Here is a 23,134-nt window from a genome sequence, read left to right as displayed (position 1 = left end):
GCATAGTTATAATTTCAGTTGCCTATCATCCAATGATTATTGAAAAACCATTGCAAATGGAATGATTTCTTTATCATGCTCTGTTGCTATCATCATCATGATGTACAATAAAGGTTGGATTCTTAATATAAATCTCAGAGTCAAGATTAATATGTTGCCAGCTAATCCCATCAATTTCCCAATCATTACATTCTGTGTCACAATCCTTGGTATGTAAGGAATGGAGTACAGAATACATGGACCTTTACCCCAACTGTTGCCAGCTGCAGTTATATTGAGAACAAGAACAGGCAATTTCTCTAGTGTGGTAAGAAGGTTAGTTTGAGGAAGAATTCGAATCTCCTCCTTCGGATAAAAAGACATGCACTTATCAATCGAGTAGTAAGTTCTAATCCCGATTTTCTATACAAACAAATATAGATACATTAGAAGAAAAAAATACCCACGGCACTTCAGGCTTAGTAAGGTTGGGCTTGAAATGGCTTTGGATCAGTATTTTTCAACTTATAGGGGTGTGCAACAAACCCGCTTTTAAAGAGTTCAAAACCTCTCGTTCTTGTCCGATGTGGGATAGAGGTACTTTTCTCGTGACACTCTCTCCCACCCGATTCCGGCAACGTCTTTGTTGCCGTCGGCCACCTTGCCTAGCCTGAGTCCTCCTGGGCCCGGGAGTTTTGGCATGAGTCAGACGAGATCCGATCTGATCTGATACCACTTGTCACAGGGTCATTACTCTTTCCCTCATAAACGCGCTTATGCAGCACACCCGTTTTTAAAGAGCTCAAGACCTCCCGTTCCTGTCCAATGTGAGATAGAGGCACTTTCTTCGTCCAATGTGAGATAGAGGCACTTTTTTCGTGACACTAGTCCGAAGCCAGATCGTGTGAACTTTAATTTAAGTAATAAGCCTCCTGTTTTGTGATCGCAATTAAAACAGGAACGCCAGAGAAAAGTAATAGAGATCACATGCAACATGATTTCAAGTTGTCAGTATCTCAAAAGCCTCCTCGGAACAAAGTTTCAAGCCTTGTGACTCTTCTGATTTCTAACTCTGCTGCACCCAATCAGCTACAAAGATACTTGTCCAGGGGTGGCTTATGGTCCAACTTTGAAGCCACAGCACACAAATCCTGGTTTAGACTTCGGAGAAAAAAAGAAGTTTCCTCGTGAGGCTTCACGATTGATATCTCTAGCAAGACTTTTTCTTTATCTTCAAGACAAAGGGATCGTACAAGATCAGCTTAGCAAGCACGATCACACAACATCCACCAGCAAGTCACATGCAAAAGGAGCAGGTATTTTGAAGCAAACATCTTGAAAGTCAAAACATAACATCTTAACAATAAAGAACAAGTCAAAATATCACAGACAAATGCGACGCATATGTTCCAAGACACAAATATGAACAGATACTATCACCATAATAACAATTATGTGCCGTGATGCACACTGGGCATTCATAATACAGTGCACACATCATAGGAAAAATATAAAAGAGAACTGTTTGTTATAGTGCTCAACATAGCCTACTCTAGATCTTCAAACACAACATAGCAATTTTCAGTAGACATGGTTGAACACCGTGGTCTTGTGGTAATCATCACTAATTCCAGTTCCAGATAGCAGATCACCATCGAAGGTTAAACCAGAAACAGTAAAAAGATCTCACTGCTTTTTGCCAAGATCATACAAATAATGGAAAATTCAAACAGGCTGTCTGAATTTTATAACACAGATACCAATTAAGTTGGTCAAGGTTATATTGTGAATCATGAAGAAATACAAGCTGTTAACAGAAACAATACTAACTCCTTCAATTAACAAGCTTTTTCTAGTACACCTTTTCTGCTTCGGTTTTACCTTATCAACCCAAATAGCAACTGCAGAATGAGAAGAATCTACATTGAAAAATGTGGCTTAGCCCAAACCGGAAGCAAGTAGCTCAAGCCACAATAGGTACTTGGAAGGACAGAGACCTACATACATAATAGGCTAAAAACACACCTGACAAGGTGGATCTGAAACTGTTGAAAGACTTAACTTGTGCAAAAAACTTTAGAAGATGATTCTAAATTTGTCGCTGGCGTTTTGGAGGGAAGCCACGATACCGAGAATGGAAAGGATTTTTCACAATTGAGCTGCATATGTCAGGCACAAAAACCACACCATCAGATTGATTGTGAGAATCTTTTGGCCAATATAGCCCTGAGGCTGTAGGTGGCGAAGGCACTTGCGGTACTGCACAAGAGGACTCTGGCACCTGACCCAAGCACTCATCATCATCAACCTCTTCCTCAGCAGATCTCAAGACTGAGGAGCTGTCAGAATCTCCACGCTTGCCGCTATCAGCCTGGCAGAATCCAGCAAAAGTAATCCAGAATTCTTAGCGGCATAAAGCAGACCTTTTAAAAGATATATAGTACTAGAACAATAGAACTCACATGACCACACTGTATAGCTTAATTTACTCATATAGCTAACAATTAGTATAACATGATCAAAAAAAGTACTGTTTGTTTCTTTTCAAAGAAAATTTTCATACAACTTAAATTTTCTTCTTCCATATGTTCTGCCAAAAACATTTAATCCTCCAATAGCAGTAAGTTTAAAGACTTCTGGCTCAATGGTTGCTAAATTTCTATTCAGTCTACGTATAAGGTTCTGAGTAAGGACAGAGAATAAGAAAAAAGTGGCGTGTATGTGTTGAGAATGGAAGGCACCCTGCCAAACTCTATAGCCAGAGTCTCTCCTCTCTCCCACCATACTTCACACTGCAACTTAATAATACCAAATCCAAACTAGGAAAATTGAGAGTACATCAATGATCAAGATGCATAGACTTCTCCATTTTAAAAGAGCCAAAATAGTAAGAACTAAGAACCAGCACACGCCAAACCTAACAGGTAAAGACAGAACTAGTTAACTTCGCAAAAATAGGTACCAAATAGAATAGTTGACTGTGTGACCAATAGATTAAAGCTTAGTTCTTCATTCGATGCCATGTAACAACCAACTTTACCATGGCAAGGTCAGACCACAACTATAAGCTAACCCCCAGTGTAGAAGGATGTCTGATGTGGGATTACTTAATTACCACCCTAGTAAAAAGAACTATGTATACCTTCAGAAAAACACAAATCATCATTAGAAAGATGGTAGAATGTTAAGAAGATGGGTGGCATCCACACCAAATGGGAACTACAATATACAAAGCATAAAAACCACAACTATAAGCATACCTTAGATGACACATTATCCATGTAACCATAGCTTTGATTAAAGTCAGTTAGCCCAAATAAATCATCCATTTGCCATGATTGAATGCTTCCAGCTGCAGAACCCCCAGCATACAACACTTGAGTCGGCACACTGTTCCCAACTCCAGCATTTGCCGGTAGAACCTCATTCTGTCCACCAGTAAATGCCATTGGAGTCCCCCTTCTAGATGTAGAATTAGATTTAGTTTCTGAGGTCTTTTCATTAGAGGCTGATTGGACATTGGAAGAAGATGCACCAGGGTCTGTTGTTTCAAGACCAACTTTTACTCCAGTAAGCAGAAATCTCTGATGACCAGACACATACGTATTTGCTGTATGTATAGCAAGATCACATTTTCGGCAGAGTAAAGCTCGATCTTGCAAACAAAAGAACAATCCAGATGTTTCCTGTCAAAAAAGGTTAATTCGTCAACATTAATTGATCATAATAGGGAGGGCTTATTCCAAAACAACAAAACCATGAGATGACAACTAAGCCACAAAATCAATTTGTTTGAAACTCAACCCTCCAAAACTCAATTCCAGAAACACCATATTTCTCCCCATCCTTCTACATCTTGGTTAAAAAGATACTAAATTTCAATGAACAACATCAGCAATTGGATTGCATTAAAATGCACCAAGTTTTGCATAAGACATCATTTAATTCTCTTTCCTACATATCATGTTAAAGGCTGCTTCTTCTGAGTCTTTAGTGACTCCTGAAAATGGATCGCAGTTGCTTGGCAACTCCTCTTTCTTTTCCCTAATGAGCTTCCTCAGCTACAAAAGGGAATACTGTCTAAGGTCACTCTCAAATAGTCAGGAAGCACCATCACACAACATAAGAAAACGAAGTGTAGCAGCACAAGTTCTAATAGATAGAAAGCAAAAACAGCCAAAAGCATTGCAAGTTCATATAGATGCAAAGGAACATCACAAATTTGAGACAAAATCATCAGTGAAGAGCTATTTGTTTTGATTAAGAAGCCAGCTACCACAATAATTGTGGTACACGTCAAAGTTAGAGTTTCAGGGCAATAATGTCCAATGTAGCAACAGACAGATCACAAGGAAAATGGGCTCCAGCAATAGCCGTGTTCATTTTTAGAACCATAATAAAAATATAACCTAAGATTGCAAACCTCACCAGGTAACCTTTGGTTGTTGCTTTCGGTACTTGCGTTTGCTTCCCCAGAAGCCAAAAACAATTTACATATCTGAAGAATTAAAAATTAAATACATACTTTTAATTTTACATAAACTAAATGTTACATTTTAATCATTGATTTATTTTTAATCAACTATAAATTCGTTTTTTACTAGTCGCTTAGGATTCTTTAGCAACTTTCAAAGGGAGAATAAAGCAATTAAAAATAGTCCAAAAAATAGCAATTAAAAACAAAAAGTAGTAAGTAATAAAAGCAACAACCAAAACAGAACCTAATTCATTTGCCAAGAAATCAAAACTTTGCAATCATTTCTTAATTTGATCAAAGTGAAGATACAAAACACAAAATGTTTTCCCCTAATTCAGTTTCTCATTTCTCTCACAGACACTCTTTGTTTTCCCTTAATTTTCCTTATTCACTAAGCCAATTCCACTTAAAATTTGAAAATAAATCCAAATTTCACCTTACCTTTTACCTAAAAACTTTGACCTCAAAACAACATAAATTCCACAAATAAAAAATAAAAGAAGGTTCTTTAAATTTTCTTTTCTTGATTGGAAAGTACCTGACAAATGTCACATTTAGGCATCTGAGAAGACGAAGAAGAGAGCGGGACTCGCTGGTGCTTGCTGGCCAACTTGTTAGCAGCGTGGACCTTCTCGTCGCACGCCCAACACAGCGCCGCCTCGTCCGCGCAGCACAGCACCTTCGCCTCCGCCGCCTCGCACACGTTGCACTGAATCTTCATCTCTCTCTCTCTTAACAAAATTACAATTTTCACAAATTTTCAGCTTTTTTTTTCCTCCTTTTAAGAGAGAAGGGTTTATTTCTGGTTTAAGAGAGGAGGGAGAAAAGAGAGGCCAATGAACGGATTCTTCCCTTTTTCTTTTTCTTTTTCCCTTTTTTTTAATAATTTCTGAGTTTGATTTTTCGATATTCTTTAATATTTGGTTTGGTTGGCTTTTATAAGGGGCGGGGAGGTTGGAAGGATATTTTTTGAGGCTATGATTTGAGGAAGGTACACGTGGCAGATTTCGGATTGTGTCCTTGACTCGGGAGACCAGACCGCCTCCCTGGCTCTGTCGGGCTCCGACCGGTAAAAATAAAGTTACTAGACCTTTTTTTTTTGCTACCTTTTTTTTATCCAAATTGAATTTTTATAGAAAAAAATGTTTTAAAAAATTACACATAAATGTAGAAAAAAAAAAGGCCAACATCAATATTTAAAATAAAAATATGAAGAAAAATTATTTTAAGGAGTCTTTTTTCTTTCGTAAATTAAAAAAATTGCAACTTTTATTTTGTGCAAATCAAAAGTAATTTTTTCAAATATTAAAAAATTTACTATTTCATGATTAATTAAAAGGTAAACCAAATTTTGATTTATTGGTTTTCTTACTTAATGTTCTTAATAGTAATATAAAGTGCTATTTTGTGAAAAAAAAAATATAAAGTCAATTCTAATTAACCATAAAAAGGTTCTTAACCCTCTCTTCTTTTTATGTAGAATTATCATAAAAAAATCTAATTAAACATATTATATAATAACAATAATTTATATAAACAAATTATTGAACCTTCTATATTATTTTAATTATATATATTTTAACAAGCTATAATTTTACCTTACAAAAATTTTAAAGAAATTAGCTTATAATTTAATAGTAAAAACAAGAAAAAAAGATAAACTACCAAAAAATGTCTTTATTAAGTATAATAAATAAATACTACGAATGAAATTATCATTTATCATACATCTGTTTAATTATTTTAAAATTTTATTAAATATTTTTAATATTATACGGAATACATATCATTTGAATTGCGGCTGATGATTGCAGAAGCTCTGCGCATTGCCTGCGGTTACTCTAAGCACTTGAAACGACGGCGTTTGGAGAAATCCGTGATACACGAACCGTGGCGGTGACAATGAAGTGTGGGCCCAAGGAAAATTCCATAAATTACTCTGCATCTCCAGTATTTGGATGACAATTTCAGTCAATGCAAACGTTGAAATTTATTTCATTCGTTGTTCATTGTTCAACATTATGTTCCTCAACAACCCTAACCTTGTTTCTCTCTCCTAAATTTGGGGAAAAGTGCTTCAATTATGGTTTATCAATTGCGCAATATAATTGGTTGTCGCAGTTTAAGTAGATAAGATTTTTATGTTTTTTTGTTACAAAGTGTGGATAATATTATTTCAAGTCGGATTATTTGATAATTTCAAATTATGTTCGTTTTTAAGTTGAAAGATCACGAGTCGTGGCATCAACCTGTACCATTGAATTTAAACTAACATCAAAACTACACATCAAATCACAATCAATATCTATTTTATAAAATTAAGATCTTAACAACACAATATGAAAATTTATATTAAATTGATACATGTTCACATATCAATTGTAACGACTTGATATCAAACACCACTAATATAGAAACTTGTTTTATAAGTATTCAAAAAAGCTTAAATTCAAGTGATTAGATATCCAATGTGAGATAGGACATCATAATTATATACGTAAACATTTGACTTATTAATGATTTGTGTATATAATCATTATTCAAAGAATCAAACTTGAATTTCCTACTTCTCGAATAAAAAAAATTAATGATTTACAAAATGTATCATTAGGTATAGCATTTTAGTAATTTTTGAGAAAAAATCTGAAATCAAATGATTTATACCTCACATTCCCAAAGGATTGTTAACTTATAAAGAAAGATGAGTGGTTTGTATTTTGTAACCCACGACTTCATATCTTTTAAAATATATTAATCACTACAAGTATCACTCAAAAGTTATTTATTTCCAAATGTAATACTAGTAAAAATCTAATTTGACTCTCTTTTTTTTACCATGAAAATTTGTATATACTTAATATCCAATTTAACCTTTTTTTGGGTATAACATTATTCAATTAAACTTAGGCAAATTTTGAAAAATTTAATTTAATACCCGATATTTTCTTACCAATCATTATTCCTTTTTAAAAGGGTTTGAAACTTAAGGTCTCAATTCTTTTAAATTATTACAGTGAAGGAGTTTAATTTTAGAGAAAATTGAACTTTCTTTATAAACTCAATTCAAAAATATCCTTCATTATAATTTTAACTATTTTTAATCAATTTTTGACATGACTTGACAATAATACCTTTTAAACCATTTCAGTCAATTTAGAATAGTTTCGATTTTCTCCATTCCGTCATCCAAACAAAAATTTCAAAATTAAGACCCGATTTCTCTTACTTGTCAAATATTGTCTATCTCACCATCTAACTCTTTTTCGTCATCCAAAGAGTAGAGATAACATTAAGATACGTATTTTAGGTTTTTTGGTTTATTAATTTATTCATAGAATCTAAAATTTGAGGGGTTGAAATTGATTAGACATGTTTTTAAATTAGAACACTACTTTGGCAACTTAAACTTAATTGCGAGTAGGCAAATCAATTAGTTATTAGATATTGTATTATTGATTTTAGGCATTGTGTCATTAATTTTTAGATATTGCAAGACTAATTTTTAAGCATTGTGTCTCTAGTTTTTAAGTATTGCAATGCCTAAGTCACATCTAAAAACTAGCCATACAATACCTTATTAACTAGTTATGCAATCCCTTATTAATCAATCATGCAATGCTATATCAATCAATTACGCAATACCTACAATTCGATCATGCAATGCCTATAAATTAGTAACGCAATACTTAAAACTGGTTATGCAATACTTAAAAGCTACCAAAATTACGAAATTTTATTTAACAAAATCAACAATTTCAAACAATACATCATATTCCATTTAACAACATAATCAACTAATATATCTACTTAATGAAAAATGCTTAAAATACTTAAAGATTTTTCTTCATGTATCAAAAATTACTTCAAAATACTTAAAAATGCTCAAAACGTTCAAAACATTTTCTTCATGTATAAAAAATTACTTCAAAATGCCTAAAATACTTAAAGGTTTGTTTTTTTTTTTAATAAAGAATACTCCAGAAATGAATAATTTGACGAAAAAAGTTTAGAAAATATGAATCGATTTGAGACACAGACCTAAACATATGGGTCAGTTTCATTAAAAATAATTTTATATAAAATTAATTTCTCTTAACTAAAATTAATTAAAATTATTAAGAGAGCTATTTTCAAAAATACTTTATATTTAAGGAGCATTTTTGAAAAAAAAAACTCCTAAGTTTAGCCTTTTATACCATCGACCCTTGTTTTCAACTCCTTTATTGCAATAATAAAATGAATTCACGTACCACTGATTTCGTATTTGTTGTGGTTGAAAATTAAAGAATGATACCAGAAAATGCAAAAATCTGATTGTTTAGCATCCCCGTACGCCGCGTTTGAAGTGTGTTGTCCATCTTGCAATTATAATACATTTAACTTGCTGCCTAACCTTGTACAAAGTAATAACATAATATAAAATCAAACAATACAGAGAGACCTGCCCATCTAGGCATCTAATTATGAGTCCGTATACGGTTTTCAAATTCTAACACTATTCATCAATCGTGTTATGCTCATATTTATTTATATAATTATTAATATTATATGTTTATATAATATGATTAAGATATTAATAACACAAAATAAAATTGAACAATACAAAAAAACTTACCCATCTAGTCATCTAATCATGGGTCTGTTTGCTTTTTTCGAATTCTGACATAATTAGTTAATCATATTATACTCGTATTTATTCATATAACTATTAATATTATATGCTTATACAACACAATTAAAATAATAACAACATAAAGTAAAACTAAACAATACAAAGAGAGTTGCCCATCTAGCCATCTAATCATGGGTTCAACATTCGCCATTTAGGCGAGAAGTGGAAAATTATTATTTAAAAACTATTTTGATAAAGTATTTATATTATGGTGATCAGATGATTAATTGCTTTGAGTAAATATAATTGTTTTTTCAATTTAATTTCAAATATGAAATTGTAATTATTTTGAATTTGAAATAATTTGATGGGATTATGCATTCCGATATAAGCAAAAGAGAACAAAAATAATTATTTTGGAATGTTTATAAATCATACCGTTTTCCAATTATCAGTTTAATTGTGATTAATTTATAAAATATCATGAATTTCAAATTGTGATTTTAAAGTATTGTTTTATTTATTAGACTTGATCCAGCTAGTTAGATATTCTTGTTACATGGACTGTTGAGCTCATTCTTTTAATAACATTTTTTTGGATACCAAAAAATGAATATTAGGGATTAATGCATTTAGAAAGAGTGTGCATTTAAAAGGATATTATTTGGGGTTAGATTTAGAGATTTAATTAGGTTATATTTTATGGTTATTATGGATTTTGGTTTTAAGAGTTTTTGTTTATAGACTTTATCAACATTTTAGCTTGGCTTTAATAGACTTTGAGGTACTTTATTCAGGATAAATGATGTAGTTGGAAGATTTATTTTAGCCTTCAACATTTTAGCTTGACTTTAATAGACTTTGAGGTACTTCATTTAGAATAAATGATGTAGTTGGAAGATTTATTTTAACATTACATGCTCCCAATGGTCACCTCATGAGTGTGTGGCATTGTCGCAATTAAATGTAATAGTTCGTGTTTGTGTATTTTGACTGTTTCGTGTAAATATATTATATTAATAGTTATACAAATAAATATGAATACACCATAATTTCTAAACACAAATAAGGAAACGTTTATTAAGCGTGTAAAATGATACAATATGCCTAACACATTTGTTAAATGAATCGAATTAAATTTTTTAACTCTTTTAAATGATTAAAATAACTAGATTTAAATGTCTATTTTACACAATAAATATGATTAACATGATAGCCATGATCCATACAAAAAGATTAACATGATTAAATTAAAATGTATACAATTACAAATGAAATATAACTTTATTATTTAAATTTAAAACTAATAATCATGAAAATAATTATAACAAAATAATAATATCCATAAAGTATAATAAAATTCACTACCATTATCGATCAATAATAAAATCCATCACGATCATCATCAACCATAATAATACAAAGTATTTATATGGGGTTTAAAAGGTTCATAATTGGGTCAATAATGTATTGGTAGATATGTTTACACAATTAATTAAATTAATAACAAATAAATTTAGATTTACAATAACATAATTAACTAAACATGTTTTAAACAAATTAAGCAAATTTAATATATTTAAGACATAAAATTTTTATATATTTAATGAACAAAATACGATTATTATTTTAAATTAAAATTTATTTAACTTTTTGTCTTGTTATCGTGTCATATATAAAATTATTAGGTCAAGCCAAGACTAAGATTTAGGGTGTGGCAACTTATATTTAATAAAAGTTATAACATAAAATAAAATTAAACAATAATTTAGACCAACCAATCTAGTCATCTGTCGTAATTCCTACCTTCTCCATTGCAGTGTGTAGTGGAGAATAGGCGTGTGGTGCAATGAGGAGCCCCCACCACACGGGACTGAACTTCCCTCCGTTACTTTTTTGTTCAAAACTCCATGAATGTGAAAGTCTTACTTATGAATTAAAAAGTAATGGATCAAAAAATAATGAAGAATCAGATCACATTGTGCACGATACTTTCGAAACTCTCTAATCTAAAATAAGCTTGATAAACCTCAATTATCAATTTTTTAATTTTGTTTTTGAGAATAATACACATTTTAACCATTACGTTACTTTAAATCATTCAATTTAATTTTATAAAATTAAATCATCAAGTATTTATTTTGGAGAAGAAGAAAAACACAAACTCATTAAAAAATATATATTCGATGTATAATTCTTAATAGATTCATTGTTTTTATATTATAATTTTTTATTTTCTTACATAACATAATTTCTAATTGAACGAAGTTTAAAATGTAAATAAGTCATTAGTACTAAAATAAATTTTCAAGTAGCTTGATTTCTAAAAATAAAAGTTCAATAAGCCTAGAAGTAACATTTTGAAAAAACTTGATGGCTAAAATGTCCATTTGTTATTATTGTTTTTTTGGTTTAAGTATAATTTTGGATTTATTTAGATAAATCAATGCACATTGTTTATCAATAATCTATTTTAATATGTGTATATAAATTTGCTTAGGAGAAAGGAATGAAGTTGACTTAATTATATATAGTGAGTGTACTCACTCATTTTTAATTCATTGCCTACATTAAAAATTTATAAGCCACAACCTGTTAGATTAGAAAAGACTATTAAATCACTGCTGCTTCTTAATATCTGTGGAGGCAGACCTATGCATTAAAATTGCAATTACAAGGGTTGAAATATATGTTCAACGACCTTTTGCTCAAAACCCATTGTCATTTAATATGATATAATATAATAATTCAAAATTAATTGTAAATTTTAATTTTTCCTCACTGAATTGGGTAAAAAATGTCTCTTCTTTGTATTTTTTTAAAAAATAGAAAATATTAAAAATTAATTTAAAAATTAATTTAAAAATTAATCACTCTTACTTAAAAGTATTATGCTAATAGAGGTTTAAAGAATAGAAAGTTTTTGAAAGAGTAATATACGGCTCTAGTTCCAATGGTTGCATTCTTACTTGGTTATTCGCACTAGACTAAAGGTAATTAATTTTACCCTTTTACCCTATTCAAGTTCCCCGTTTCTCATACATTTGATCCTATTTGCGTAATTTCAACCGTTAGCGAGCTTATTCGAATATTCAAAAACTCTAGTAGTTTTAAATAGAAGAGTTCGCGCCAAAGTTCATATCTTCCTCTCAGAGCTTTCACGAACACAGAATAAAAGCGAAAAAGAGGCTCATTTTCCTCTGAAAAATAGTCAGGAAATTTGAAGGTGAAGCAAATGCTTCTCCGATTTTAACTTTTCTTTTGTTGCTTTCTCGATTTCTTCCTCTGTTCTCCGTTTCATCTCTTTTTTTTTCCATTTTTTTTAATTTTTCTTCATTTATGATCTGTTCATTTGTAGGGATTTGATCAAGCTAGAGAATCTGAGGTTTTGTGAGGAATATCCGGTCAACTTTCTGATAAAACGGTAATTATAAGTCTGTTTGGTTGCAAAGAAAATTTGGGAAGACGAAAAAGAAAAGTTTGAAATCTCGAACTATAAGTTTTCTTTTTCCTTGTTTGGAAGCTCATAAAATTATAACTTCCGTTGATTTGATCGGGCCTCATAGTAATATCAGAATCGAGATCAAAACAAATGTTAGTCTTCCTGATTAATTACTCCGCGAATTTATAAGGTTTTCACGGTTTTTCTCCTAAAATCCGATGATATATTATCAAAACCTGATTATGAATAATTTCTGAATCACTTATTCAAAAATATGGCTGGACAGGTTAGAATATTGAATTTTCCCTACAAATTTCCCGAAATTTTAAAAATTATGCAATGATTCAATTTCTGGTTCTTATCCTATTTGTTTATAACTTTCTCTGAGAACAAAAGCCTGAAAAATATTTAAATAATTTAAAACAAAAATGAAAAATATTGTGAACAACAGAATGCATGATTTTACTTTTGTAATAAGAAGTGCAGTTAGGTTTATTTTCATTTTTAGATCAATTACTAGGATTTTTCATTCAAGACTTTTGCTTATTTATTTTATAGCAACATCTTACTTCTTAGGAAGCAAAAATGACAACCAAACAGAACATAAGATTCTATTGGTTAACACCATGAAGTTCCTCTTACTGGGGCCAAAGCTTTGTTCCTTTAATTCATGAAACAACAAGCTGGGGCATTCATTGACTTGAAACTGTATACAGGAGTACATACTCCTACAGAATCTTGCCCTGATGGTTGGTTGTGATATGCAGATATAGTTTCTGTATAGACAAATACTATCAATTGAGATGAGATGCAACGCATGCTGGCGTGAATTAGAAGGGCGAGCCATTTCCACAACCTGTGGTCACCTCTTGTGTATCCTAATGCATTTCTTTATTCTGCCATTGCAGCATGTATACATTTTATATCTGTTTCTTTCCATTGTTTAGGATAAAGAAATAGTAGGTACATTGCCAAGATTCCTTGACATTGTAAATAGGCACTGAAGATGCGAGCAAGATTCTTAGCAATGATGCAGCTTGTCCCATTTGTGATCAAGTTCTCTCTAAGAGGTAAGAATTTTATCTGGTGGATGTTGGTCTTTGCAATGCTTTCTAAAACTAAGGCATTAGGTGTCACAATAAAATGAAAACAAAAAAGAAATTGGATGTTTATAATATCTTAATAATGACCTGATTCTAAATGAAAAAATATAGTTATTTGGCAATGATGGTCTGTCTTAGACTTTTCTTTCCTCTTTTCACTAATTTGTAGACTGCTTACAGAATATATAGGTGACTGTTGTCGTTAATTTGTTATCAAGCACCAGGGTTAGGATTGTTCTGCACCGCTTTTACTTTTACTCACTTGTATGTTATATCTTATTAATCTCAATTCTACTCAACTCATATGGGAATTTTGATTCTCAGTCTTATGAAACCTGTGGATATCAACCCAAATGATGAATGGATAAATGTAAGCAAATGCTTCACTTGGATTATTGCATACAGCTTGTTTTTACTGATTAAAACATCTCCCTAGTTAAATCTACACCATGCTCTAGTTTTTCTTTGCCTTCCATTGTGGTGCTGCTTTGTTATTTATCTAATTGTTTTGCTGCTCACTAACATCATGCATTTTATTGCAGATGGCAATGGCTGGCGTGTCTCCGCAGATATGTATCCTTCATAATCTAGACCATGTGATTTTCCATTTATGTGGTTTTTTTGTTCTGAAACCTCACTGTATCAGACACTAGAGAGCTACCAAAATAGAATAAGAAGAGGATCTCGTTCGTTGTTTTTGATGTTCTGTTTCATTTGAAAGAGTTTGCTATTAAGAGAGAGAATGTATTCTGTTCTATGACAATAAACCTTTCAGACATGCATTTCCTTAGCGAATTTAGTGATGAAGAGTGCATACAGAAGTGTGATGTTTTACATTGGGCAAAAGGAATTAGAAATGCAGTACAAGATGAACAGAATTGTAGCTCAGTGCCGTCAGAAATGCGAGGCAATGCAGGAAAAGTTCTCAGAGAAACTGGAGCAGGTGCATACTGCATATCAGAAAATGGCCAAGAGGTGTCAGATGATGGAGCAGGAAATTGAGAGTTTGTCAAAAGATAAGCAAGAGCTCCAAGAAAAGTTTTCTGAGAAATCAAGGCCAGTCTGTTTTTTTCTCTTTGAACTCGTTAGTTCTGTATCCCAAAGTTTATTTTATGCTTCTTTAACCCTGCTATATTTTGCATATATCCAAAATATCAGGCAGAAGAGAAAGCTTGATGAATTGTATGATCAGTTAAGGAGTGACTATGAGTCAATGAAACGGTCGGCAAGCCAACCTTCAAATAATTTCTATGTTAGAAATGAGGCTGACTTATTCTCAAATCCAGCTGCTAACATGATGGATGGCAGAGACCCTATACGAAGGGGTAGTTATGTTCTCTTTTATATTTCCGTATAATAATAACTGACAAAGTTTTAATATTTTTACTTGGATCCTGCTACAACATGATTTGAGTCAGCTGCCTAGTAAGTCAGTTTTTTTAATTATTTCCCAAGCCAGTTAACTTATTTGTTGCAGATTGGTCGATCTTTTCCCCCAAAACTCCAGGACCGCGAGAGGATGTATGGCCTGCAAGACAGAATAGTTCAAACTCTGGTCATTTTGACATATCTGGTGGCTCACCAGCAAAACAAGCAGCCATTCCGGTTGATGTTGGGAATAGAAGGGGAGGTGCTCACCCTGCTTTTGGAGCTGGTGGAGTTAACCCGGCAATGACACTAAGGAACCTGATAATCTCTCCTATAAAGCGGCCTCAGCTTTCTCGTAATCGCACTCAAATGTTTACGTAAGCAGAAAAAATATAGGTATGCTTAATTTACTTTCCTGCTCATTTGCTGAATTTTAACGAAATCTTCATTTTCCAGATTGTAGATTCCAAAGTCATGAGCTTATCCTCGGCTAGACTAGTCATACTGATAAGGTTACTTTGATCATAGTCTAAGAACAAAGCAATGAACCAAAACAGCAGCAATGCACGTGTCAGAATCACAAATGTAAAGAATTGCACCGTTCTTTTTTTTTTTTTTGCTATGCCGACTTTCATGATAACTTTGTGTGGATGAAGCAGCTGCCGACATCAAATAGATGTAGAATTTGATGGACATGCAGTGTTAAAGAAACTTTACGTTCTATAATTAGCTTTTTGTTTGACAGTAAAAAGAGAAAAAAATATATATGGCAAAGTCAATTAAACCATTGTGTGGGAGCATGAACTTGGAAAAAGAAAAACATTGGTACCTCATTGTCATTGCCAAATTTCAAAGGTATGTGGATATATAACAGGACCATGTAGTATTCATCTTGTTCATGATTGCCACTTTATGTCCTTGATTGATTTTTCTAAGGAATGGAACCCTCCTGAAGAGTTTGCCCCTTAAAGCAACATTCATGCAAGCTCTATCTCAAGGTACTGTTTCAGTTGATGAAGGTAAGATCTTTTTGCTTGGAAAATTGTGCTATTGTGATGAAATGTATGGCTAGGCACTATACCCTTTTCTCAGACCATGCCTGTGAATGGAACAATTTCCTTTTCTATCAAACATATAGCTGGAAATTGCTGGCAGATTGAGACCCCTAAGATGGTAGCTTCCAAATTAGAAAAATCATTTTCATTTTTTGGTTAAGGATTTAATTATCCATTATTATCCATATGCAAAATATCTCTAAGTAAGACATTTTCAAGTTTTCTGAGTGGATAATGGTTAGGCCCCTCGTCTGGGAGGTTTCTTGGGAAGTCAACTTCATGTATTTGCGTACTTATTTAGCATGCTTTTTCTTTTTGTGGCTAGTGTTAGAAGTCTCCTTAGTGTTTGATTTGGACTACCTGAGATGTGTGCGTGGGACATAGATTTGTCGCCCTTTAGGAGCCTTGTCCCGACAGAAGAAAACTCCTGCTTCGGCAATGAGACTTTTTCTTCTGTTTTGGTTGATGACAAGAATTTGATTTTATGCTTTGATTAGTGACCAAAGTATAAGACAAAGACATTCCAAAAAAATCAAAAAGTGGAGCCAGCCAGTTGCCCAAAAAGTAAAAGGTAATTGCTGCCCTCAAAATATCTCAGGAAGATAATTTATGTTTACAATTAGCAAAGTATTATTTATGTAAACAATTTTTGGGGTACATTATCCTTTAGGTCAAAATCTAAATTAGATCATTCTTCTGACAACTCAATGTCGAGAATGTAAACCTTATGAGTTATGATTGTAAGTACTGTTGAAGATCTTTAGAATTCCGGTTTTAGCTTATACTTGAGCCTGAAATTCCCCATAAAACTGAAAAATTAAACAATAAAATTGCTATATACTTCTTCCTCCTGTGGCAGGAAGTTCAGATTATCACTAAATTTTCTTCTAGAATGTTGATACAATGGAGGATGAGTTCCTTCAAAGTTGAAATAATTGTGCATCTGAAAGAAGAATCTTCCAACTGGAAAGAAACCAATTGATAAAAGAAGGAACAAAAGGTTTCTGAGTTAAAACTCACATGGCAAGGTGTGGTAACTCACGTGAAGAGGCTTTAAAGTCAGGGTACATGTTAGAAACATAATCCCGTTTTGCAGGGTAAGGGTAGTTTCTTTTGTTCTCTTCCCTTAAAGCTACACTCATATGCTGCTATGTTTAATATCCACAAGGCAGAAAGGAGAAGAAAGAAAGTAAATGATATTCAGAGCATTATCTTTATATTTGCATAATATGGACTTCAGACAAATACTACAAAGATTCAACATCATTCTATCTCCAAAATGTCTAACAGAAAGGGCCACACCTTGCCAATTCAGCCTACTAATATTCATAATGCTCTAAACATGGTGTCCACATTAGGTCTCCAACCCAACCCCACATGTTATTCTGAAGTACTTGAGGGTAAATTCACATTTGTGGCTTTCAAAGAATCAAAGATTTGAATTAACTATGAAGAAAAGGAACATCGTTCTCTATGTGTCCCTTCTGCATTTACAAGAAAGATGATTTAGTCATGGTTCAAAAATGTTGGAGGTCTTTTTGATAAGCATTTGCCAGCTCTGTACATTGAGTTTTATGATAACAAATGAGGAGGCAAAACAACTTGCAAAACTGGGGCCTTAGAAGATATTTCAATGGTATCGCCACTTTGGATTGTAAAGAAAACATAAGAGCCATCAACATATATCGAACCCTCTTTAGAAAACCATGCAGCATCGATGGACTGGTCTGACTTGATTAATCCGTGCATTAGGCCAGAAATGGCTCCTCCAGTTGCAATAGGCTCTCTTACCATATATTGGAGATCTTGAGACAAAATAGGCATTGCAAAACCTCCTGCTGAGAGCATGGCAGCTGTTGATCCTGCAGCAGTTGAGACTCTGAGACCACTTGATCGGCAGTTAACTAATTGCGAACATGTATTGTCATCCCTTTTAATTCTGCCAAAATGCAAAATGAAGATTTTAAAGCATGTAAAAGTATGTATAACTGGTTACTGACATATCCATGAAAATTCCTTACTTGAATGAGAACCGAGAAAGTGTTGCAGGACATGGGTGTGCAATCAGAATGTCATTAAGAGCATATGTAGGCAGAACTTTTGAATTTACAGATACTGATATCCTTGACAACTTAGAAGGAACCGTCTGACCCTCTAGAAAGCTGTCCAGTACCTGAAAGAAATGTCAAACATCTAAAACTACAGCAAGAGCTTTTATTTAAAAAAGAACATTATGCTCTATGTCATTTCTAATGTATAAAGGACCAAGCTAGTTAAAATAAATCGTGCTAAAATACAAGGGAACTCTAGAAGATATGCTTTGCATGGGAAAATAGTAAAGCTTAAATTCAGCACAGGAATGTAAGTTAAGAACCTACTGCTTTTACCTAAGGTCCCCTTTAACTTCTTAAAATGTCAAGTTACAAGTAAAAAGCTTATTCTGAAACTTAAATAGGCACAAAATTTTATGCCTTTCCAGAGTCAAATGATATTGGACAACAAATTTGTCACTAAAGAATTAGTTCTGCCTGTAAACTACCCCTAAACATGTCATTTCTCTGTCACCCTATATATGCATCCTTACTTGTTCGAAGTTTTTCACGGTTGCTGCACATAAGTAGCCAGTGCTTCTATTAGCATCAAACTCATTACTGAATTCTTCAACCTAAACAAAAGAAAATATAAATAACGGGCATCACCAACTGAGATGTATCAATATCAAGAAATGAAAAAGAATTTCTCAATTGACATACAGCTTGCAAATTGAAAGCTTGGCCAGAAAAATGAACTAACCTCTTCAGCTTGAGTAGGATCAGAATTTACCCCAATAACTGGAACTGAGTCATCCATGAAATGGCTGGCCTGCAAAAGAGTCCCATCACCACCAACTGTAACAACCAAATCCACATTACGAATTGGTTGCGATAAATCGTTACGAAAAATGGGTTGCCAATCAACTGACTTTTTCTGTAAAATTTTCTGACAAAAGTCTACGGCCTCCTTGTGCACCTTGCATCTGTTATCAAGATAATGGAAAACCTGTGACATAATGAAGAGAAAAAGTGAGTGTAAATAATAAGAAATTAATTCCAGTGTCAGGTGGGAAAGAGAGAGAGAACTAAATAAAACAGTTATAGCAAGTAACCTCAAAATTTTGTCTTTTACTTTGTCTCAGTGATCCTTAAACGTGGTAGTTCATACATGGATGAATGATGCAAGTAACAAATAATGGAAACCCCTTTTTCTTTCGGTGGGGTGGGGGATGCATGCAATGGCAATCCAAGTCTTGGAGTTCATGTAAGTCTTGGAGTCCATGTGGTCAGCCATAGGAGCAAAAGATCTATCAGAAATGGTGTCAACCTAGGTGAGATACAATATGATGCGAGGTGTGTTTCTGTCATGATATATATGCATTGTCATGAATGGAACGTGAATGTATTATACAAGTAGGAAAATTATTTAAATTATATGATACATTATTTATGTAAGAATACAATATCAATAAGTACTGTCAAGTGAAGTTTGAGAGGCTAGGTGAGATCAAAAGCCTGTTATACCATCGGTAAGAAGTTCTTGAGTTTGGTCTTTGAAACCACAGAGAGTTCAAAAGAGAGAATAATTCAACAAATATGTCAGTGGTCCAGTGGTTTGACAGGCTAAGAAGACAAAAGGTTATGCATGTTCTATAAGTGAGGCCCAAAATTTGGCTCTCAAAACTTTTGACTATAATTGCTTTTGGACTAAAACTTTCTGTATTTTAGATTATCATATTCAAATCCACACTTGGCCATGGATCACCTATTGATTCTCTAATTTGCAAACTGAAAGCAAATTTATCTTCTTGTGGGAACTAGTATCTGTCAACCAATTTTTTTGATAAGCTAGTATTTGTCAACCTGGTGTAACCAGTAATCATGACGAGGGCTGACTAAAAAGGGAAGGATGCAAAAGAGCAGGATTTTGGGCACTTACCCTAAACTTTTCCAGCTAGAAAGATGAGATAATTTGTGACAACCAATGGCCAAACAACTGATGCTGGGGCAGTTAATATATAGACAACAATGAGAGGTTCATAAAATTTCAAAACCTCAAGGGATGGTTTCATGATTCTTGAAATTGAAATTTACAAGTGGCAAAGGTGTTATATTTCCTCCCTTTTACGCTGAAAAGTTATCCAAATATTAAGGGACTAAAATCTTGGTACCTTGCAAGGACTGATAGAAGGTAGATCATAAAAGAAACTTATAATGTTACTCACCCACCATGACCAAGGGTCGTCATAACCATATAAGAATGTATGTAGACAGCATAAAGGAAATGATGGAGAAGATTTGAAACTTGTAGTTAAGTACGGAAAAAAGAGATACAGATTGGACCTAATCACAATCATCCTAGAGTGTAGACGATCACATATTCATACTCTTTAACAATGGTCATTGAAATTCATTTTTAAGCTCACAGAGGAAATTTATATCACCTCAGCTGTTATGAAAAATCATTTCTACCCCCTCCCATCCACTCCTAAATTGGAAAAAAGGATAGATGACAAAGAATAAAAGAAGGAAACTGTTTAGGATCAAAAGATAATTAATAAAGCACTGTGAAGTGAGAAATGGATTGCTGAGCGATAGATGTGAGAGACAACACTGAGCAAGAGTAGGCTTTGAAGACAGTGCTTGAAAGTTTGGAGTACATACTCCTCTATTCCTGGTTATCAGTGAAAACCGAAGGAAAAAAGCCTAGTTCAAACTAAAGCAAGCCATTCCGTCATTGCTTATGGCATGACTAATTCTAACAGAAAAGCTAGTTGTTGTGTTAAAAATGCTTGATAGGCTACCAGCATTACCTGGAAACTAAAATGACATCATAAATACTTGATAGTAAATTGGCAATCATAAAGTGCACAAAGAGAACAACCCACATTCAACAAAACTCAACAAATCTTCTGCCTATCAATGAAGGTTTCCAGGGCAAAGAAGCTTTCATCCTTCAAAAGAAATGAAGCAAGCAATAAACACGTCTCTAATACCTTCTCATAAACATATTATTAGCAACTAAAGATTAAATAAACACTCAAGTTTAGCCATTGTCATCAAGGCTATGAAAGCCAAACAAATGAGAAAGAAAACCAAAAATAAGACAAACCCAACAACGAAAACTTGTCAAATATTGAAAACAATACGTAAAGTAAATACAATCTATTACTTTGACATTTCATCAAACACCATGATTGCTAATGTTAAAATAATAATAAAGAAAAGCAGAGGAAAACTTGAGAGAGTGAAAAGAGAGTTGAGTTTTATAATACCCGAGGATTAGTGAAGAGAGAGGCCGGGATCGATTGGGTAGCATGATAGGCATCAACTGGCTTCAACAGCAACAGAAGTTTTCTTCCTGCCATTGTTTTTCTCTTCTTCTGTGTCAAAGAAGAAAGCTTGACAATGTTGTCAAGGACTGGAAAACTGGAAATTCCAGTTGGAAAAGTGCAACGACCACCACGCTCCAGAGGTGTCCATGGGCTAGGCTGAAGGCCTAAGCCCAAAGCCCACTCAACATTATGGCCGGCTTGAAGACCTGCTATCGACATATTAGGCTGGACTTAGATAAAAAGTTTTAAGTTCAATATTTTATTTATGTATTTTTCATTTTGATGTACTTTTTAAATTTTACGATAATTGTATCCAAGCATTGTACATCAATAAAATAATATATATTGTAATAATTATGTTTAGTTTTAAAATAATTAAAAAATAATATTTATAAAACAAATAAAATACGTTTTGTTTTATCTTTCTATTTGAATTACTGCAGCTTCTTTTTTTGTTCACATCCAAATAACCTTTCAAATCTTTTCACAAATGACCTTTCAAATTTTTACCAACTGTAAAATCTTTTTTCTTATTTATGTACACATATGTTATAGATAAGACGATTCATATAATTATTTTATTTATGTCTAACATTAAATAACAGTATGCAAGTGCACTAATCTGATTTTCTGGAATGTTTCCTCTGCTTGTGTTTGGGCAGGTTCCTCAAAGTAAAACAGAACAAGGGATAGAGAATAAGCAAAGAACCAAAGGGTGGTATATACTAAACGTTTACCAAAACTGCAAAACTAGTGCATAATGTTTGTAGTGAAAAGACAAAATCATTAGACTATTCTTGCACTCTCTAATAGCAACCAACAAGGGCAACCGGCAGCAGTCAGTAGCAGGAGGTTTTCTGATTGATCATATGCTTGTTGTTTAGCCATTTGTTAAACTTTTGCATGGCTGCTTTATACTTTTGTACAGATTTTGGTCACGGCTTGTCTCCTCCACTGGTTTGTGGTCTGTAAGCTGCCTGGGTTGAAAGTGGGGAGGTTATAGCCAGTCGATGATCACTCAGGTATATGCAAATTGAGTTGTATACGCCAATGTAGCTGCTTCAGGTTCTCTTCTACCAGATCAGGTTATTGGCACTGTCACCAGTGTGTGTGGTAGCTTTTGTACCACCACTACACACTGGGCACTGCCAGTAATACAAGTATCTCTGCTGTGCATGGCCAACGGAAGGAAAGCATAGCTCAAGTATGACTGCAGAAAGCATAGCCCATCCTCTTCCTTGCTATATTTTTGAAGAACTTTACGCTTTACATCTCTTAGAGTTTGCTACATTAAATTTGGCATTATGTTGCAACTAATTAACTTGATTCGATCCTCTCAATAAATTATTAATATTATTATTTTTTTAAGTAAGGTTTTATAGGACCATCATCTTACTTATTATACTATCCATCTCATTTTTTTGTCAATTTTTTTTAATTGTTTCAAAATTATGCCCATTTTTCTTTCTTGAACACTTAATATTTTAGGTTTAATTTTCTGTATTCTAAATTTATTTTTCACTATTTTTTTTGTTTTTGACATTAATAAACAATATTTTAAATTTATCAAAAGAATTTAAAATTGCAATATAATCTACACTAAAATCAATGTTTTTTTTTTCTTAAATTCCTTTAAAGTGAAAAAAAAAAGAGACAAAAATAATGTGATTAAAGGAGTATCAATTTGAAAAGATTTAGGGTTGTGTCTCTTTGAGTTTGGTTCATTAAAT

General features: G+C 33.0%; 3 protein-coding genes and 1 pseudogene across 3 annotated transcripts; 2 read left to right on the top strand and 2 right to left on the bottom strand.

Annotated features, from left to right (window-relative positions):
• Positions 1–1,722: 1,722 nt before the first annotated feature.
• Positions 1,723–5,374, bottom strand: LZF1 (light-regulated zinc finger protein 1). Its single transcript, XM_021433047.2, has 3 exons — positions 4,995–5,374; positions 3,240–3,665; positions 1,723–2,350 (listed from the first exon to the last, which is right to left on the bottom strand). The coding sequence occupies exons 1-3, from the start codon at positions 5,175–5,177 to the stop codon at positions 2,069–2,071; spliced, it is 891 nt and encodes a 296-aa protein (XP_021288722.1). The 5' UTR covers positions 5,178–5,374; the 3' UTR covers positions 1,723–2,068.
• Positions 5,375–13,313: 7,939 nt separating this feature from the next.
• HEI10 (RING/U-box superfamily protein) lies at positions 13,314–15,572 on the top strand. Its single transcript, XM_021433014.2, has 8 exons — positions 13,314–13,383; positions 13,508–13,580; positions 13,938–13,983; positions 14,156–14,186; positions 14,414–14,669; positions 14,772–14,938; positions 15,091–15,358; positions 15,438–15,572. The coding sequence occupies exons 1-8, from the start codon at positions 13,314–13,316 to the stop codon at positions 15,442–15,444; spliced, it is 918 nt and encodes a 305-aa protein (XP_021288689.2). The 3' UTR covers positions 15,445–15,572.
• A 1,734-nt stretch (positions 15,573–17,306) lies between these two features.
• NADK3 (NAD(H) kinase 3) lies at positions 17,307–21,494 on the bottom strand. Its single transcript, XM_021432540.2, has 5 exons — positions 21,345–21,494; positions 18,830–19,075; positions 18,621–18,701; positions 18,058–18,209; positions 17,307–17,975 (listed from the first exon to the last, which is right to left on the bottom strand). The coding sequence occupies exons 1-5, from the start codon at positions 21,435–21,437 to the stop codon at positions 17,609–17,611; spliced, it is 939 nt and encodes a 312-aa protein (XP_021288215.1). The 5' UTR covers positions 21,438–21,494; the 3' UTR covers positions 17,307–17,608.
• Positions 21,478–23,134, top strand: part of LOC110419667 (indole-3-acetic acid-amido synthetase GH3.17-like) — a 4,220-nt pseudogene continuing 2,563 nt past the window's right edge.

The sequence above is a fragment of the Theobroma umbraticum genome, unplaced genomic scaffold (assembly GCF_002168275.2).
Source record: "Theobroma umbraticum cultivar Fairchild unplaced genomic scaffold, ASM216827v3 scaffold_67.0, whole genome shotgun sequence".
NCBI lineage: Eukaryota > Viridiplantae > Streptophyta > Magnoliopsida > Malvales > Malvaceae > Theobroma > Theobroma umbraticum.
The sequence above is the reverse complement of the archived record's forward strand: the minus strand, read 5'-3'. Positions and strand labels throughout refer to the sequence as shown.